The sequence below is a fragment of the Protomyctophum bolini genome, assembly GCF_963924005.1.
Source record: "Protomyctophum bolini genome assembly, chromosome: 11".
NCBI classification, from domain to species: Eukaryota; Metazoa; Chordata; class Actinopteri; order Myctophiformes; family Myctophidae; genus Protomyctophum; species Protomyctophum bolini.
Window position 1 is genome coordinate 5101432 of NC_137872.1, and position 17467 is coordinate 5118898.

A 17467-nucleotide genomic window follows, 5' to 3' on the forward strand; every position below is an offset into this window, starting at 1 on the left:
TTGCACACACACTCCCTGGATGACTTTAAAAAAAACACATGTTTGGGTTAGGGTTTTGGATATTACTCCTCCAGATTCTGACCAGAATTCCCGCAAATCGTTACACACTATCTCTATAGTCATGTGTTCAAGACAGATCTGTCCGATATTTCATATTCTATCCTAATTGGCTAACAAAGTTTGCAGGATTGGGCCTGTTGACACAACAAGCCTCAAATCATGAACGCAGCGTGCAATTTACGTGAAATCTTTCACAGACTTTCAGGCTGAGGAATATATCCCACCCTTTTCAAATTGGCCTGTTATAGCGCCACCAACAGGTGGATTTTTTGCTAAACACATGCTTAGAAAATCATCTAATTTCCATCAGTGGTGTAAGAACAAATGGCACCCTTTTCACATTGGCCTATTATAGCGCCACCGGGAGGCCACAACCTGACCTGGCCTGGTGGAGACCTCGCTGTGGCCCTAGAGGGGCACTTCTGCTAGGTGTTTTTATTGTTTTATTTTAGTTGTAGAGGGCAAGTATAATGTTTCAAGGCATATTTGTGTTATTAGCCATATAGGGTTCCTTTTAAACTTCACTAATGTGAAGTTTAAAGTTTGGTCTAAATATTGTGAGATTTTAATCAGCTAAATCTACAGTTGATTTTGTTAACTAAAGCTTTTGGCGGGCGCTAATGGCGTCGTAATGCCTTAGTGCCTCTATTTTGGAGAGTATCACCCGTACACATGCACCCAAGCATAACATGACTTCCAATGACTTCTTCTCCACAAGTCCCTCCTTAAAGGAGAATTCCATGCTAGAAGGCTTTCTTACCTTTATTTGTAGTTTTTTTTAATATATCCTCTCTTCATAATGTTAATAATATCCCAAGCGGCACACTTTACTACTAATTTCGATGGAAATAAGCGAATTAGCACAACACCCCATAGCCCCATTAAATTCAATGCAATTCATTTAGGGCTTATGGTAGGGGAAATAGCCAATAAGGAGTTTTAGCACAAAAATACACCTGGACCTCTTTGGTGGGGACGTAACAACTTTAATTAAAGGTAAGAAAGCCTTCTAGCATGGAATTCTCCTTTAACATTAAAGTGTAGTTTTTAATGTTGACGGAATTATCAGTATATTTAGTCATAGTTTTAATCACCATAGCTTAGTTTTCAAATAGTTTTCTTCAGTAAAAAAAACCCACACCCGTGTGAAGTGAGGGGCGCTCTTATCATCGTACATGAAGTGAAACAGACGCTGACATAAAATGCTCCATTCATTGTCAATGGGAATTTAAAAGTTTGTGTATAGGACGAAAATAGACACTAAGCCAAATTTTCCCAGACACAATGACGTAAAATTATCCATTCATTGTGAAAATAAATGTATTGTTTGTGTAGGACGGAATTCTATACACTAATAGCGGAATATAGGAGTTGCTAGCGCCCCTCAAAAAAGTTAGTCGACAAACATTTTTCGTCATAGCTCTTTAGTTGATATAATAACATTGATTGTATTGAGTACTTTTTCCACCACTATACCAAATATGGAGTCATATGTCACGCTACTGCTGGCAGCTTCACGATTCTCAATATATAGTCAGTCAGTCAGTCAGTCAGTCAGTCAGTCAGTCAATCAATCAATCAATCAATCAAGCAAGCAAGCAAGCAAGCAATCAAGCAATCAATCAATCAATCAATCCACATAATTCAAGCCCACATAATGGAGAACTGCATTTTGAGCTCTGGTCTGGGCGAAGAAGAGGCCTTTTACCCAGGACAAGCCGGTGGTCTAGGAGAAGAAGATACGTTTGTCCCAGGAGAACCCGGTGGTCTGGATATCAGCCCTTCTATGAACAAGGACGAGAGAATGTATGTGGATAAACGGCTTAAAATAGTTAAAGACTGTTTGGCAGCGAAAGGCATTGAGTGCCATGAATTTGTCCCAAGAATAGGTCTTATATGTTCAGGAGGTGGGAAACGCGCCATGATAGCCCTTTTGGGAGCACTGGAAGGATTTGGGGAAATAAATCTCCTTGACTCTATCTCATATCTGAGCGGTGTATCTGGCTCCACATGGTGCATGGCATCGTTGTACCAAAATGGTCGTGATTGGTGCGCCGACCAGGCGGCTGTGACGGAAGTGATCATTGACAGGCTTGGTGGCGAAAAACTGTCCTGGGCCGAATGTGGAGAAAGACTGAAGGAATATTATAAACAAACAGACCACTACAATTTGACACATTTCTGGTCTGCGATTGTTGTTGCCACGTGGATAAAAGACCTGGACTCAACTCTTCTTTCAAAGCAGACGGAGGTGAACGGCAGGGTCCCATATCCCATATATACGGTCATCGACAAGAATTGCATGCAGCAGCTAGAAGGAAGTGACTCAAAGATGGGCCCCTGGTTTGAACTGACAGCGCATGAGGCGCGCTACTCACTCTTCGGGCCCCCTGCTCAGCAGAAAGCGTTTGGGAGTATGTTTAATAATGGTTCAATTGTAAAGCAAATGCCAGAGATGGACATGCTGTACGTGCAAGGCATGTGTGGAAGTGCTACGGCCGACCGCCAGATAGTGTGGAGAAAGATAAAAGAAGTAATTCAACAGTTTCTTTCCGGCCAATCACGTCCCAGTTGGCATCTAGCCCTAGAGACGCTCGTCGACATTAACAGCCTGGCCTCGGAAGGCAAAGATTATTCTCCTCATGTCCAAAGAATGAACGAGTTGCTTGCGGGCAAACTGGACCAGAGTAGAAAGCGTGTGATTTTAGATCCAAAGTCTACCAAGGCGGAACTCGAGCATTACACGCTGGTCTTCTGCGAACGTTTTTCCGACTGGTACGAGAAGGACCGCGAGAGTGGTGAGAGCGACGTTGTTCGTGTCGATTTGTGGACCTGGGCCAAGATATTGGCGAGCACCGTGTCGTGCTTGACGACCTGGAAGTGGGGAACCACATACAACTTCCTTCACGGCAGGAGTAAGGAAGATAACACCAGTGTAGATCAAGTAGTCCCCAGCCTCCTGACGACAGAAACACGGGACTACATTGACGCTGGCCTGCTATTAAATTCCCCGTATTTTTCCGTGCTGAGAGAAGACAGAAAGGTTGACCTCGTAATTTCTCTGGACTTCAGTGAGGGGGACCCCATGATGACGGTTGAACAAGCTGAAAAAATGGCGAAGGAGAAGGAGAAGGAAATAGTACCTTTCCCTAAAATACATCCCACAATAACTTCTGAAGACCGATCAGAGCCGAATGACTTTTATGCATATAAAGGAGACCGCAAAAAACCGACAGTGATCCACATGCCCCTATTCAACAAGGTCAACTGTGCAGAGGATATTGAGGAGTGGAGAGAGAATTACAAGACATTCGATCTAGCGTACGATCCCAAAAAGATCAAGGCTCTGAAGCAAAAATCCAAGGAGAATGTGATAAATAACAAGGACAGACTGTTGGATGAGATCAAAGAAATCATGAGACAACGTCAGAATCAACTTCTTGACTTCACTGGTTTACACATTTAAAGAAGTGGGTGATGTGTTTCAGAGAAGGTGATGTGTTTCAGAGAAGGTGATGTGTTTCAGAGAAGCGTAGATCCCTTGGCAGGCTGTTCCACAGCTGTTACGGTACCAGGAATGCAGAACCCAATTGCAGAGACAAAAGCAGAAAATGTATCAAATTAACTTATTTATTAAGGCAGAAAATAGTTTACAACAAAAATAGGGAAATGCAAGGAGTAAACTAGGAATTCCAAAAAATGCAAAACTTCAGGAACAAAATGCTAAAAAATGAAAAATACTTTCAATAGCATAATGCATAAACCAGAAGTCCAAAAGTTATAAGCTATGCAAAACACAAATACCTCTTAGAAGCCCAAAAACACACGAGGAGTCCAAGGCAGAACACTGGAACAGGGAAGTATGTACTGACAGTTTGTGTGTGCAAAGAGTCCAGTATTTATAGGTAGCAGGATAATGGCAAAGGGTTCACAGGTGTGTAATGGGAAGCACTGCAGGGCTGATGAGAGTTGGAGACAGGTGTGCAGTGTGAGGGAATGGAATGAGGGAGTGGCCAGGGAGGAGACATGGTCTGTGGAGTGACAGACCATGACAGTACCTCCCCCTTAAGGGACGGCTTCCAGACGTCCCACCATGCTGGCCCGGAACACAAAGCAGGGTGGGTGGAGGAGGGGGTCTGGGGGAAGGGAACTGATGCTGAGCAGATGATGTCAGGTGGGCGGCCAGGATGCTGGGACGAGGGGTCAGGCGGACGGCCTGGGGGCTGGGACGAGACAGATGAGGAGTCATCAGGCGGACGACCGGGAGGCCGAGACAAGGCGGTGAAGTTGTCGTCGGGTGGACGACCTGGAGGCCGAGACGAGGCGGTGAAGTTGTCGTCGGGTGGACGACCTGGAGGCCGAGACGAGGCGGTGAAGTTGTCGTCGGGCGGACGACCTGGAGGCCGAGACGAGGCGGTAAAGTTGTCGTCGGGTGGACGACCGGGAGGCCGAGACGAGGCGGTGAAGTTGTCGTCAGGCGGACGACCTGGAGGCCGAGACGAGGCGGTGAAGTTGTCGTCGGGTGGACGACCTGGAGGCCGAGACGAGGCGGTGAAGTTGTCGTCGGGCGGACGAGACGAGACGAAGGATGCGTCGTCAGGTGGACGGCCGGGAGGCCGAGACAGGGCGAAGGCGGAGACATCAGGCGGTCGCCCCGGAGGCCGTGACGAGGCAGATACGAAGTCGTCGGGCGGTCGCCCCGGAGGCTGAGACGAGACCGAAGACACCGAAGGAGACGCCAGGGAAGCCGCAGGCGGAGGCAGGGCCAGAGATGCCGCAGGCTCAGGCGAGGCCGGAGGTGCTGCAGGCTCAGGCGAAGCCGGAGGTGCTGCAGGCAGAGCTGAGGCCGGAGGTGCTGCAGGCTCAGGCGAAGCCGGAGGTGCTGCAGGCAGAGCTGAGGCCGGAGGTGCTGCAGGCTCAGGCGAAGCCGGAGGTGCTGCAGGCAGAGCTGAGGCCGGAGGTGCTGCAGGCTCAGGCGAAGCCGGAGGTGCTGCAGGCAGAGCTGAGGCCGGAGGTGCTGCAGGCTCAGGCGAAGCCGGAGGTGCTGCAGGCAGAGCTGAGGCCGGAGGTGCTGCAGGCTCAGGCGAAGCCGGAGATGCTGCAGGCAGAGCTGAGGCCGGAGGTGCTGCAGGCTCAGGTGAAGCCGGAGGTGCTGTAGGCAGAGGCGCAGGCTCAGGAGGTGGGGCTGCAGGCGGAGCTGCAGGCCCAGGAGGCGGGGCTGCAGGCGGAGTTGCACACCGAGGAGACATAGAGGATGCTGCACACCCAGGAGATACGGAGGATGCTGCACACCCAGGAGATACGGAGGATGCTGCACACCCAGGAGATACGGAGGATGCTGCACACCCAGGAGATACGGAGGATGCTGCACACCCAGGAGATACGGAGGATGCTGCACACCCAGGAGATACGGAGGATGCTGCACAACCAGGAGATACGGAGGATGCTGCACACCCAGGAGATACGGAGGATGCTGCAGAATGGACCACAGGTAGATCTGCAGACACTGGAGGCGGAACGGCCAACATGGGAGGCAGGCCTGCAGGGGGTGCTGCAGACACTGATGGTCTCTGGGTAGGGGCTGACAGCAGACTGGAGATGGCTGGCCTTGTGGGCTTGGTTGCTGGGCGATCCCGGGAGATGTTGCCCCTACGGGGACCTCCCAGAGCCAGGCGTGTGCCCAGATGAGGATCTGGGGCGTGAAGTTTTTTTTTTTTTTTTTGAATTTGGGCCTTACTGCAAAAATAGGCACGCAAGTCCATATACTGAGTCTTCTGCTGGCTAGCAAACTTATCAGGGCTAGCTAATTCTAGACTCACCACTCCAAGCCTGAGAGAGCAGGGAACTGGTTGGGACGCATAGGGAATTGAGGCATTTTCAAAGTTCTTGAGCCTCCCAAGGACCACATCCAGGTGGGGTACAAAATGGCTTACCCATGGTCTCTCCTTGAACCACTGCTGCTGTACTGATATCTCCACTTGGAGTTCAGCAAGCAGTTTAGGTGGGGAGGCCAAGAGATGGGAAACCACATTTTCAAATTCTGCAACTTTTCTATGAAAAAGTTTTATCTCTGCTGGGTTCATTTATGGTCAGTACATTCTGTTACGGTACCAGGAATGCAGAACCCAATTGCAGAGACAAAAGCAGAAAATGTATCAAATTAACTTATTTATTAAGGCAGAAAATAGTTTACAACAAAAATAGGGAAATGCAAGGAGTAAAAAATGAAAAATACTTTCAATAGCATAATGCATAAACCAGAAGTCCAAAAGTTATAAGCTATGCAAAACACAAATACCTCTTAGAAGCCCAAAAACACACATGAGGAGTCCAAGGCAGAACACTGGAACAGGGAAGTATGTACTGACAGTTTGTGTGTGCAAAGAGTCCAGTATTTATAGGTAGCAGGATAATGGCAAAGGGTTCACAGGTGTGTAATGGGAAGCACTGCAGGGCTGATGAGAGTTGGAGACAGGTGTGCAGTGTGAGGGAATGGAATGAGGGAGTGGCCAGGGAGGAGACATGGTCTGTGGAGTGACAGACCATGACAACAGCACAGTGGCGTAGTAGCTTTTTTCTGCCATTGACAATGAAAGGAGAAATTAGGTCAAATTTCCGCCAAATATGACGTAAATTAAACATCAATACATTAAATACCATTGACAATGAAGGGACAATAATGTCATATGTAGTCGAGCAAATCGGCTAACCAATCAGATGTCGGTGGGAACTCTTGGCCAATAAGGGACCACCATTCTTGATGATGATGTATGATGATGTACGATAATAATTAGCGCCCCTCACTTCACACAGGTGTGATTTCTATTCTACAATGGTCTGGCACCTTCTTAGTACACGTGCGTTCACAGTGGCCACATGTCATCATGAGCGTTCATGTGTTTGGGCCCACACTGCAATACCAAATTTGGCCACTATGTCCATTTTGCCTCTCTATTCATTATGAAGAGACATATCTCTAAGGCTTGGATATGTCCCAGACTCGGGTCCTCTCCACCGCTGACCTGCTTGATGTGCCTGCAATGGCTTATAAAAAACATGGTGAAGCAGAATTCTGCTTCTATGGCCTGATGGCTTGGAATGAATTTGCTATACAAATAGTTTATTAGTGTTTATGTCACAGCAGTGACATCATAGAGGACTGATGTCATAGACTGGCCTCTGATATAAGTGCTGTCTCGGGCCACTCGATTCTGTTTAAGGCAAGAGTGCTCATTATTGGTAGTTTGTCGTTGTTGTTGCTGTACAGTCAAAATGTTGCGCTGGACAGTTGTGGTGAGGGAAACATTGAAGGAGGATGGTCAACACGTTGCCATAGCTGTGGGGTGTGAGGTGTACTCATTCGTTGGTCCTGGTGCTAGTGCACGTGAAAGGGGTCCAATCGATGTGTACGTCTTCGACACAGTGTCTCTGCAATGGAGGAAGTTGCCCCAAGTGACACCTGGGAGAGGAAAATGCCCCCTCGAGGTTCCCAATGTGTACTTTGGCTACACTGCCGTCCTGATAGAAGATATCGCCTACATCTGGGGAGGGTATGTAGGTGGGTATGTAGGTGGAAGATACTTAGGGCTTCATGCATTTGACGTGGACACCCACAGATGGTTCAAACCCAAGGTGTCTGGGACTGTACCAAAAGGTAGGACCGGACACTCAGCCTGTGTCCTGGAGAAGGCCATGTACATCCATGGAGGACAGTCATCACGTGGTAATGACACCTACAAGTTGGACACCACTGCGACGGTCTGGACTTTGATTAACACCGGAGGCACTCGAGTACCGGTTTCATCACAGCATTCTGCCACCATCATCGGGACAAAGATCTTTGTATTTGGGGGCTGCAGGATCAACAACGTCAGAGTGTTTGACACAGAGACCGACCACTGGCTGAGAACGCCTTCTGCACAGCTTCGTCCAAAAAGACGCTCAGGTCATTCAGCGTTTGCCTACAAAGGAGAGCTGTACATATTTGGGGGCCATGGCATGGGCTCAGGATACAGGGACTCAAATGATCTGTGGAAATTCAATCTAAAGACCTTCACCTGGAAAGAGGTTAAGCCCAAGGGGAATTGCCCATGGCCAACCATGTGTTCTGGCTTCTGCTGCATTGTGGGAGATCTTATCCTCTTTAAAGAGGATAATATGAAATGTGATAGCCTGTACATCTTAGACATGAGCCCTAGTCTAAAGACGTTATGCAAGCTGGCAGTTATTGAGTATGATCTGGAGCAGTCAGAACTCCCACACAACATCAGGTGGGAATTGGAAGCCATGACCGATTGTGTCATGGTACCCACCTGCACTGCCGTGCTACGTAACATCATGTACAGGTTCATGTGTAGGGCATCTGAGTCAGTAATAGTCATACTTTCATGCATGCTGTGCCTTTTCTTATATTTGCTTGTCATTTGTGCTGTAGTTGTTTTCGTTTTTGTCTGTTGTCTTAAGACTGAGAGTGCTCGGAGGACAATGTTTTTCATTGTATTTATATGTTGTATTTTGTATATATATTTAGGAACATATACACATGGACCTGAACCTCATAATGGACTGGTTCTCTTCTAGACTGTGGAACCATTGGTGCACATGTTTGTATATGTCACAAACTGAACAATGTTATTATTATTTTTATTTTTTTCTTATAGTGGCACTAGCCCCTCCTATGTCCAGCTTTTGCAGCAGTTTGTTCCACAACATGATTTGATTGGCTGAGCACGGAATGTGCTGTCTGATGATGTATGATTATAAGAGCGCCCCTCACTTCACACAAGTGTGATTTTAAAGGGGCGCTATAGCCCCTCCTCTATATAGACCTTTTGTCCTCACACGTCTCAAGGTGTGCCATTGACAATGAACGGAGAAATGACACCAGAATTCAGCTAAATATGACTAAATTAAACATTAAAACGTCGACATTGAAGGGAAAATATACGCCATATGTAGACGAGCAAATCGGCTAACCAATCAGATGTCGGTGGGAACGCTTGGCCAATAAGGGACCACCATTCTTGATGATGATGTATGATGATGTACGATGATGATTAGCGCCCCTCACTTCACACGGGTGCGATTTTTATTCTACAATGGTCTGGCACCTTCCTATATTAATGCTTGCCTATGATGTCCCAAACCCGGGTCCACTCCACCCCTGACCTGCTTGATGTGCCTGCAATGCCTTATAAAAAACATGGTGAAGCAGCATTCTGCTTCTATGACCAGATTACTTGGAATACATTTGCTATACAAATAGTTTATTAGTGTTTATGTCACAGCAGTGACATCATAGAGGACTGATGTCATAGACTGGCCTCTGATATAAGTGCTGTCTCGGGCCACTCCATTCTGTTTCAGGCAAGAGTGCTCATTATTGGTAGTTTTTCGTTGTTGTTGCTGTACAGTCAAAATGTTGCGCTGGACAGTTGTGGTGAGGGAAACATTGAAGGAGGATGGTGAACACGTTGCCATAGCTGTGAGGTGTGAGGTGTACTCATTCGTATAGGTCCTGGTTCTAGTGCACGGAAAATGGGTCCGATCGATGTGTACGTCTTCGACACAGTGTCTCTGCGATGGAGGAAGTTGCCCCGAGTGACACCTGGGAGAGGAAAATGCTTTGGCTACACTGCCGTCCTGATTGAAGATATCGCCTACATCTGGGGAGGGTATGTACTAGGCATGTGAATCTCGTCTCATCTCACGATTCGATACGCATCTCGATGCACTGCCAGCGATACGATACATTAGAGAATAGAGATACATGGAATCCTCTGGCGATACGATGCGATACGATTCTCCCTCTTCCCGATGCGATGCGATAACCATTTAGTTCAAATCAATGCGATACGATGCGATTCACCCCTCTACCAATACGATTTGATGGCGATTCATCACAATAGAAAGGATTTACCGGTATATTAAAGCTCTATTCATTTCCCAAAACATGTAAAAATGCATTACATTTAAATTCAAAGCAATTTATTGTTTTACTGTAGGTTAGTATTATAGCTCTGCATCTCAAACAACCCAACTTATAGAATTCTGTAAGTAAACAAAGGGTCTGCTCTCTGCTGGTTATTGTGGAATTGTTAGATTACTAATAATCATAGGCTATAGTATAATTATTATATCTCAAAGGTCAATTTGAGGTTTTGAGTATAGAGGTTTCAAGAGATTAAAATGTAATAGCCTATCGTTCATCAATTAATGTTACCAACATATAAATAGAAAATAAACAAATAAACAAAACAAAAATTACAGGTCACACTTGTAGTGCTGTCAAACAAGTCTATCTCTAGTTTAATCTGCAACAGTTTTATAATATAATTGCCTATGTATAGTGGGGGTCCCTGCTTGATCTCTCACTCTCAGCTAAGTGGTCCTTGGCTTGACCTGAAAAACATTGAAGACCCTGGCCTGCATGTATTATTAACGTTATAAATACATAGCAGATGTACAAGCTCACAACGCGTCTCATCCATGCCCCGCTGTGAGCTTGTGGATCTGCAATTTTAGGCGTGCGACACCGTCTTGCTGCAGAATATAAATAAGGCTTCTATCCCAGAGAACAGCAGGGGAAAGCTGGACAGTGGAATGTTGGGAAACGGTTGTAAACTACTTTAAACCATAGACTGTATAAAATATGGACAAAGCGTTCCCCGGGTCTAACATGAACGTAAAATGAAGCCTGTCAGTCCTTGCAATGGAAGTCGCCATCTTTCTCGTAGCGCGCCACTCGCTATGAGCTTGTAGATCTTCTATTTTTCAATGAAGCATAACATGATGCTAACACCAAAATGGGTTGCCGGTCGGAATGGGTTAAAGATGGAGTGCCGTAAGCTCATAGCGCGCCACCGAGTGGCGCGCTATGAGCTTGTAGGTCTGCTATTTTTGAAAAATCGAAGAACGAAACATTTTTTAGAATCTGATCTCAGGTCAGAATGGGTTCATCAGACCCGTCATGTGTGTCCGGTGGAAACCTCGTATGAATCTGATCTCAGGTCAGAATGGGTTAACACTGGTGTGCACTGTGCGCCCTTTCCTGTTTTGTCCGATGTGTGGTGATCCACATGAAGCCTGAAGGGTGTGTTGAAATGACATACGACAAAGAAAAGACATATGTGGTTTTCACCAACATTATTTTTATTTTCCACACTGCAAATACCGTATACTATCCATTTCAGAGTGTTCATTTCAGTCTGGCACTAGTGGGACTTAAAAGAGTGCTTAAAAGGGACAATTATGGACAACTCGGTCGTTGAGTCAATCTTTTGCTCCGTTTCCAGTGCAAATCAGCTCATCTCTCACGGCTTGACATCTGAGTCACGAAGACTAACCCCCTCTAAACCCCTTATCCCTAAACTATACTACTATTTTGAAGAAGAAAAAAAAATGTAATAGTTAAAATAGCCAATCTGAATCTACAAGCTCACAACGTGTCGATGCAGATCGGCTATTATGACTATTCAAAAATGTTTTTCAAAATAGTGAAAAAAGGAAAAGTATATAGTTTAGGGATAAGGGGTTTAGCATGGATGTGTAAATAGAGCCCTGTGTGTCTACATTTTCCAGACAAGACATGAGACATGACCTGACGACTCTCTGAGGATTATTTTCACATTTTAAGGCACAGTAGTGCCAGACGATACAATGAAATGTTCTGTTACAGTGGTGTGGAAGTGAAACAGCTAGAGGCCACATGGTGCTGAATGGCTGGATGAGACACGCCTCTCCAGTCCGTTGTCCTCTGCAAAGAAAACACATCGTTTGAGTGTGTGTGTGTGTGTGTGTGTGTGTGTGTGTGTGTGTGTGTGTGTGTGTGTGTGTGTGTGTGTGTGTGTGTGTGTGTGTGTGTGTGTGTGTGTGTGTGTGTGTGTGTGTGTGTGTGTGTGTGTGTGTGTGCGTGCGTACATACCTGCACAAGGTGTGTGTAGACCTTGCTGCCTACACACACTTGAACTTCACATATAAGACCCGGGGATTCCCTTTCACTCTGGGACAGGTGTTCTTAAAGACACCGTTGGCAGCCTTCAACACACACATGCGTTTCCCCGCACACCTGCCGTCCACGCGGGTACGCACACACACACACACACACACACACACACACACACACACACACACACCCTTCCATTACAATCCATTACATTATAATGTTGCTAATGTGGAAGCCATGTAAGCAGTGGGCACCGTGTCTTTTGTCTTTTTTTTAGAGAGAGAGAGAGAGAGAGAGAGAGAGAGAGAGAGAGTATTGCACTGTATAGAGCGTCGCAGTCCCTCCCCCTTTCAGAACAACGAGTGGCCCAGGAAATGAATCCCAATGCATTTTTCCCATAGGCATTTCAACACTTATTTATTTAAAGACCTTTTAAGCGTCGTACGAAGCCAACTCTTGGCGTGACAAATCATGACAACACACACAATTATTCGGGCCTTATTTGTTTGGTCTAAAATATTGTGTGTGTTGTCATGATTTGTCACGACAAGAGTTGGCTTCGTACGACGCTCAAAAGGTCTTTAAATCAATACGTTTTGAAATGCCTATGGGGAAAAATGTATTGGGATTAATTTCCTCTGCCACGTTCTGAAAGGGAGAGGGACTCATGCGACGCTCTATACGCGGCATCTTACTGTCTTCTCGCGGCGTATCTGGCTCTCCTCTTGTTTGTTCCGCATGTCCTCCTCCGACTCCGGCTCCGAGTGCATTGACGGTGACGTCTGGATATCCCATAGAACACGTACAGAACCTTGACCGTCATGTTCGCTGAGAAGTAAAGAGAGCCGGTGATGGGATTAGTTCTGCATGTTGTTGATTGCGAACACAGTGAGCACTTACTATGAGACCTAGCAGATCCTGTCTGTCTGTCTGTCTGTCTGTCTGTCTGTCTGTCTGTCTGTCTGTCTGTCTGTCTGTCTGTCTGTCTGTCTGTCTGTCTGTCTGTCTGTCTGTGTGTGTGTGTGTCCCCTTTGTGCCCATATATGGAGCTGAGTGATTTGTTTGTGATTGCACTCCCCTCCCACGTCAAATCGGCCCCCTCCATCGAGACTTTTAAATCTCGCCTAAAGACCCACCTCTATACCTTGGCTTTTAACCCCGCTTGAGTTCCTTCGGTCCTTGTATATGTTGTATATAATGTATATTGTCTCATTTGTTTTCACTGTTTGTACTTTGTTTTCTCGCTGTTGTTTTTCTGTGTGGTAGCTGTAGTGCATTTGTTTTTATTTTCTCCTGTACAGCACTTTGTAAACTCTGAGTTTTGAAACGTGCTATATAAATAAAGTGGATTGGATTGGATTGGATTGATGCAACACACTCCATATTTGGACGTATAGCTGCTTCGGGGACTCCTTATATGGTTATGGCTAAGTTAAAAACTTAACTTAAAAATAAATCTTAAAAAAACCCAAATATGTCCGAGCTGCGTTCGCTTCCCGCGTTTGCGCGTCTTACTGGTAATGTACTATATAGTAAGTACAATGTAATATATAGTCTAGTCTGAATCCATGGTACGAGCGTCGGATATTTTCCACTACTCATTTGTTTTCTAGTTTATTGCATTTTATTATCTTCATGACATTACTGAAAATAATCATTCAATTGGTTTCGTATTCATGAAAACAAAAAATGCTTTTGGGGGAGGATTTCTTTCTGAACATGTTTTGTCTGAATGAATGTTGTATCTTACATGCGCTGCAGGATAGCTTAAGAGATTTTCCCTCACACGCCACGGCAACATCTGAATAGAATGACAACAAGGTGGAGGTTAATTTGAGGTTAAAGTGCAATACTATTTAGGAACACATCCGTCAGTCTAGCAGTACATTTATTGTATGCATTCAATGTGAGTGTGTGAAAAGTGTCAGGTGTGATGTGTGATAGGAAAGTATCGGCAAGAATACAAGGGAAGGTGAAGATGTAGAGACAAGCTAAATATATAGGTTTAAAGACAGTTGCACTGAGGAAAAGACAGGAGCTAGCAGAGCTGGAGGTATGAGCCGTTTCTACCGAAAATCAACCGATAATTACCAGTAGGTTACTTATTACGCCGATCTTATCTAGCCGATCGGACCCGACCTACTGCATGTCGCAGCGTGTTCCTAATATTAACGCATGTTCGCCAACCTTAATCCTGTCGTTTTCCGGGTTTTCATTGTATCAATCGGCAGAGCATGCCCATATACTCGTCGAAAACAATCGTGCTGATCCTAAGTCTTGTCGATTGATAACAGTCGAAACGGGTGGAGGCAGAGACTAACATGTTGTGGCTCTCTCTGTGAGTAACAATTAAGATGGATAGGATAGGATCAGGAATGAGTACATCAGAGTGCATGTCAGATGTTTTGGAGAGGAGGGATAGTGAGCATAACGGTAGAAGTGTGTTTTCTGCCTCCATCTCACCCTGTCCTCTGCCTCCTCTTCTCTCACACCAAAGAGAAGATGTAGTTAAAGAGAACATGGAGTTATTTGGTGTGAGAGAAGAGGAGGCAGAGGACAGGGTGAGATGGAGGCAGAAAACACGCTGTGGTGAGTTTGGTGACCCGAGAAGGGAAATGCCGAAAGGAAAAGGAGAAGAAAACATTTTAAAAATAGTTCAACTATACTATAAGCTGATCTACTTCGACATAGCATGGCAGGCGGTGTGCAAGATGGGGCACATACAGTTGAGGGAACGTGCTATATAGGGCTGAGAGAGCATCTAGCTCCCGATGGACTGTCTGTTTGGTTTTCTGAGGTTTCCTCACATATACCTGTATCTTCATACTGGATTGTGTGAAAAATAACACATCAGATGCCTCGGAACTTCGGAAGTGATGGAAAATGAAATAAGATGAATATCATGCTGCTCATGTGTGGTTTTAGGTACAAGAGAATGTCAGGTGAATGCTCATGTATGGCGCTATAGGTAGACATTATGTAGATAAAATAATATCGAAGGAATGCTCACGTTTGGTTGGAGGCATACATACGTATCGGGCAGGCCTGACATGGTGGCCACGCAGGAATACTCTACACTGCTGTTTCCTTTGGCATGACCTGTAAGTGAAACGACAAAACGTATACGTATTTATATGCGTGCATGGTGTACCCGGCGCAGTGTGTGTGTAGCGACCACTGCAGCTGTCAGGAGTTGAGACGTAACATTTTGTTTGACACTGATTTTGTGAAAATAGCCAATCTACAAGCTCACAACAACATTGTGAGACGTTGTTCCATGACTTGCTCAAGGACGCTTTGGCATGTAGCCAAGAGAAAGTAAAAGTACTCTTTATGCATTATCCCATTTCACAAGTTTTCAAATGTATAAACATCCTTTGGATAATTGCGATGTTTTTTTTGTTTTTTTGGCGATGTTTGTAAGCTATGATCTATTTATCACAGCTATCTATTTTCAAATGACCCAAATATGTACAGGGCTGAAGTGGTCAATGTAAGTAATTATAGGCCTAACTAAAATTTTCAAATAATTGCAGATTAATTAATTAATTAATCCAAATTAACCATTGGGCCGGTGAGGCCGTGGCCCCCAGGGGCCCTTGGCTTTCAGGCGCCCTTCGTTGGCCGTTGATTTTGTTAAATCTAGGTCAAAAAGATGATAAAAACACAAAGAAAACATGAAACGAGTAGAAGTAAAAGTATTGGACATTCTCCAGTAAAGTGAAAGTACCTCAACATGTTACAGTACTTGTAAGCAAATGTACTTGTTTACTTTTTACCGCTAACCACTGTATGACGTATACAGCCCAAACCACACCAATGGGTTGCCAAGCAACCCCTTGCAACCAAACGGTTGTGATTGGCACATGCAGACGCATGTAGATGCAAGTAGTTGCAAGCAACTGTTGAATTGAACCAATTGAATCACTTGGGTGGACTTCCGTCGACGCGTGCCGACGTGCAAAAATACATAATAACGCGCGGACACGGGAAGCGAACGCAGCTCGTAAATTGCAATAACAACCATTAGAATAAATTATAGACCTTTTTATTTTTAAGTTTTGTGTGTGTGTGTGTGTGTGTGTGTGTGTGTGTGTGTGTGTGTGTGTGTTTGCGCATGTGTGTGAGGTTTTTTGTGTGTGATAAAGCTGCGCCCTCTGGTGGCGGGTGGAGGGACCCACACACACACACACACACACACACACACAGACCTGCCTGGGTTACATAGTAATGGCTTAGTGCAGTCGCAATCACCCCGCTGCGACAAGCGCTAAAACCGTATTGTTGCATCCTGACCCAGTGGCGTGGTTTATTGGGCTTACAACCCATCCGTTGTCTTAACGGGAATGTGACATAACAAAAAACAAGTTTGTAATTTAATTGTGTAAGTTCTACATTTCTTTTAGGTTTTCTGAGCTCAATTGCACCCCAAAAAGCTGAACTTTTAACATTCAGTAGTTTTTCTGTAGTCTGGGGTTTTCTGGCTCAAACAAGTGCTCTGATTTTCCTGCTGTTTGTGATGTCACAGCCTGCAAATCCCATCCCATTATATCAATGGGATTTGCCAGCAGATGTCACTGTTTTCACTGTCAAAAGGCTTCCAAACCCCAAAAAAACCCCACAGACAATCCACTGAAAAAATGTTCAAAGTGTAGGGTCTTTGGGTGTAATTGAGGTCATAAAACCTAAAAGAAAAATAGAAATAAATGAAAATGAATGTCATGAAACCTTTAAAAAAAACTTACCTATACATGTATGATTGCCCCTTCTTGAAGTGTACGATCACGCTAGTTTTCTTAGCTGCAGAGAAACATCAGCCTGTGTTAACTGACTCCAAACATATTTTATTCACTGCTATGTCCAGATGACCACATCTATGAATGTGTTATTATCTGAAAGGTTCCAAGGAACGGGAGACATTTTACTTACGACAATTCATCCTTGACACCGTATATCTGGCTCTTCTTTTTCTAATTCCTCGTGAAGTTGGATTCCCTGAAAATTAAAAACAGCAACGAATTGAGAGCTCTCTCTCCCTCTCCCTCTCCCTCTCTCCCTCTCACTCTATATCTCTCTCTCTCTCTCTCTCTCTCTCTCTCTCTCTCTCTCTCACACACACGCACGCACATGCGTGCGTGCGTGCGGCGTGCGCGTGTAGAGCTTTATTAGCATGAGAAAACATACGTTTACATTGTCAAAGCAAAAGTGGAACAAAGCAAAAAAAAATATTGAATATAATAAGGAATAAAATAAAGTGTAGTGTGTGTGTGTGTGTGTGTGTGTGTGTGTGTGTGTGTGTGTGTGTGTGTGTGTGTGTGTATGATTGTGTCCTTATATTACGTATGTTGGCGCGTGCGTGCGTGGCCTGCACTTACGTAGCTTGAGGCAGCTGTAACGGGTCTGCACGTAGTAGTTACTACCCACCATCCTACATCCCAATGTGCTCAAGGCGGCCAACTTGCT

General features: G+C 45.2%; 1 protein-coding gene across 1 annotated transcript; it reads left to right on the forward strand.

The window, feature by feature from the left end:
* Positions 1 to 1717: 1717 nt before the first annotated feature.
* On the forward strand, positions 1718 to 3526 carry LOC308324431 (cytosolic phospholipase A2 gamma-like; the record flags this gene model as incomplete). The annotated part of the gene is made up of 1 exon (XM_080776478.1): positions 1718 to 3526. The coding sequence occupies one exon, from the start codon at positions 1718 to 1720 to the stop codon at positions 3524 to 3526; it is 1809 nt and encodes a 602-aa protein (XP_080632604.1).
* Between the last annotated feature and the right edge of the window lie 13941 nt (positions 3527 to 17467).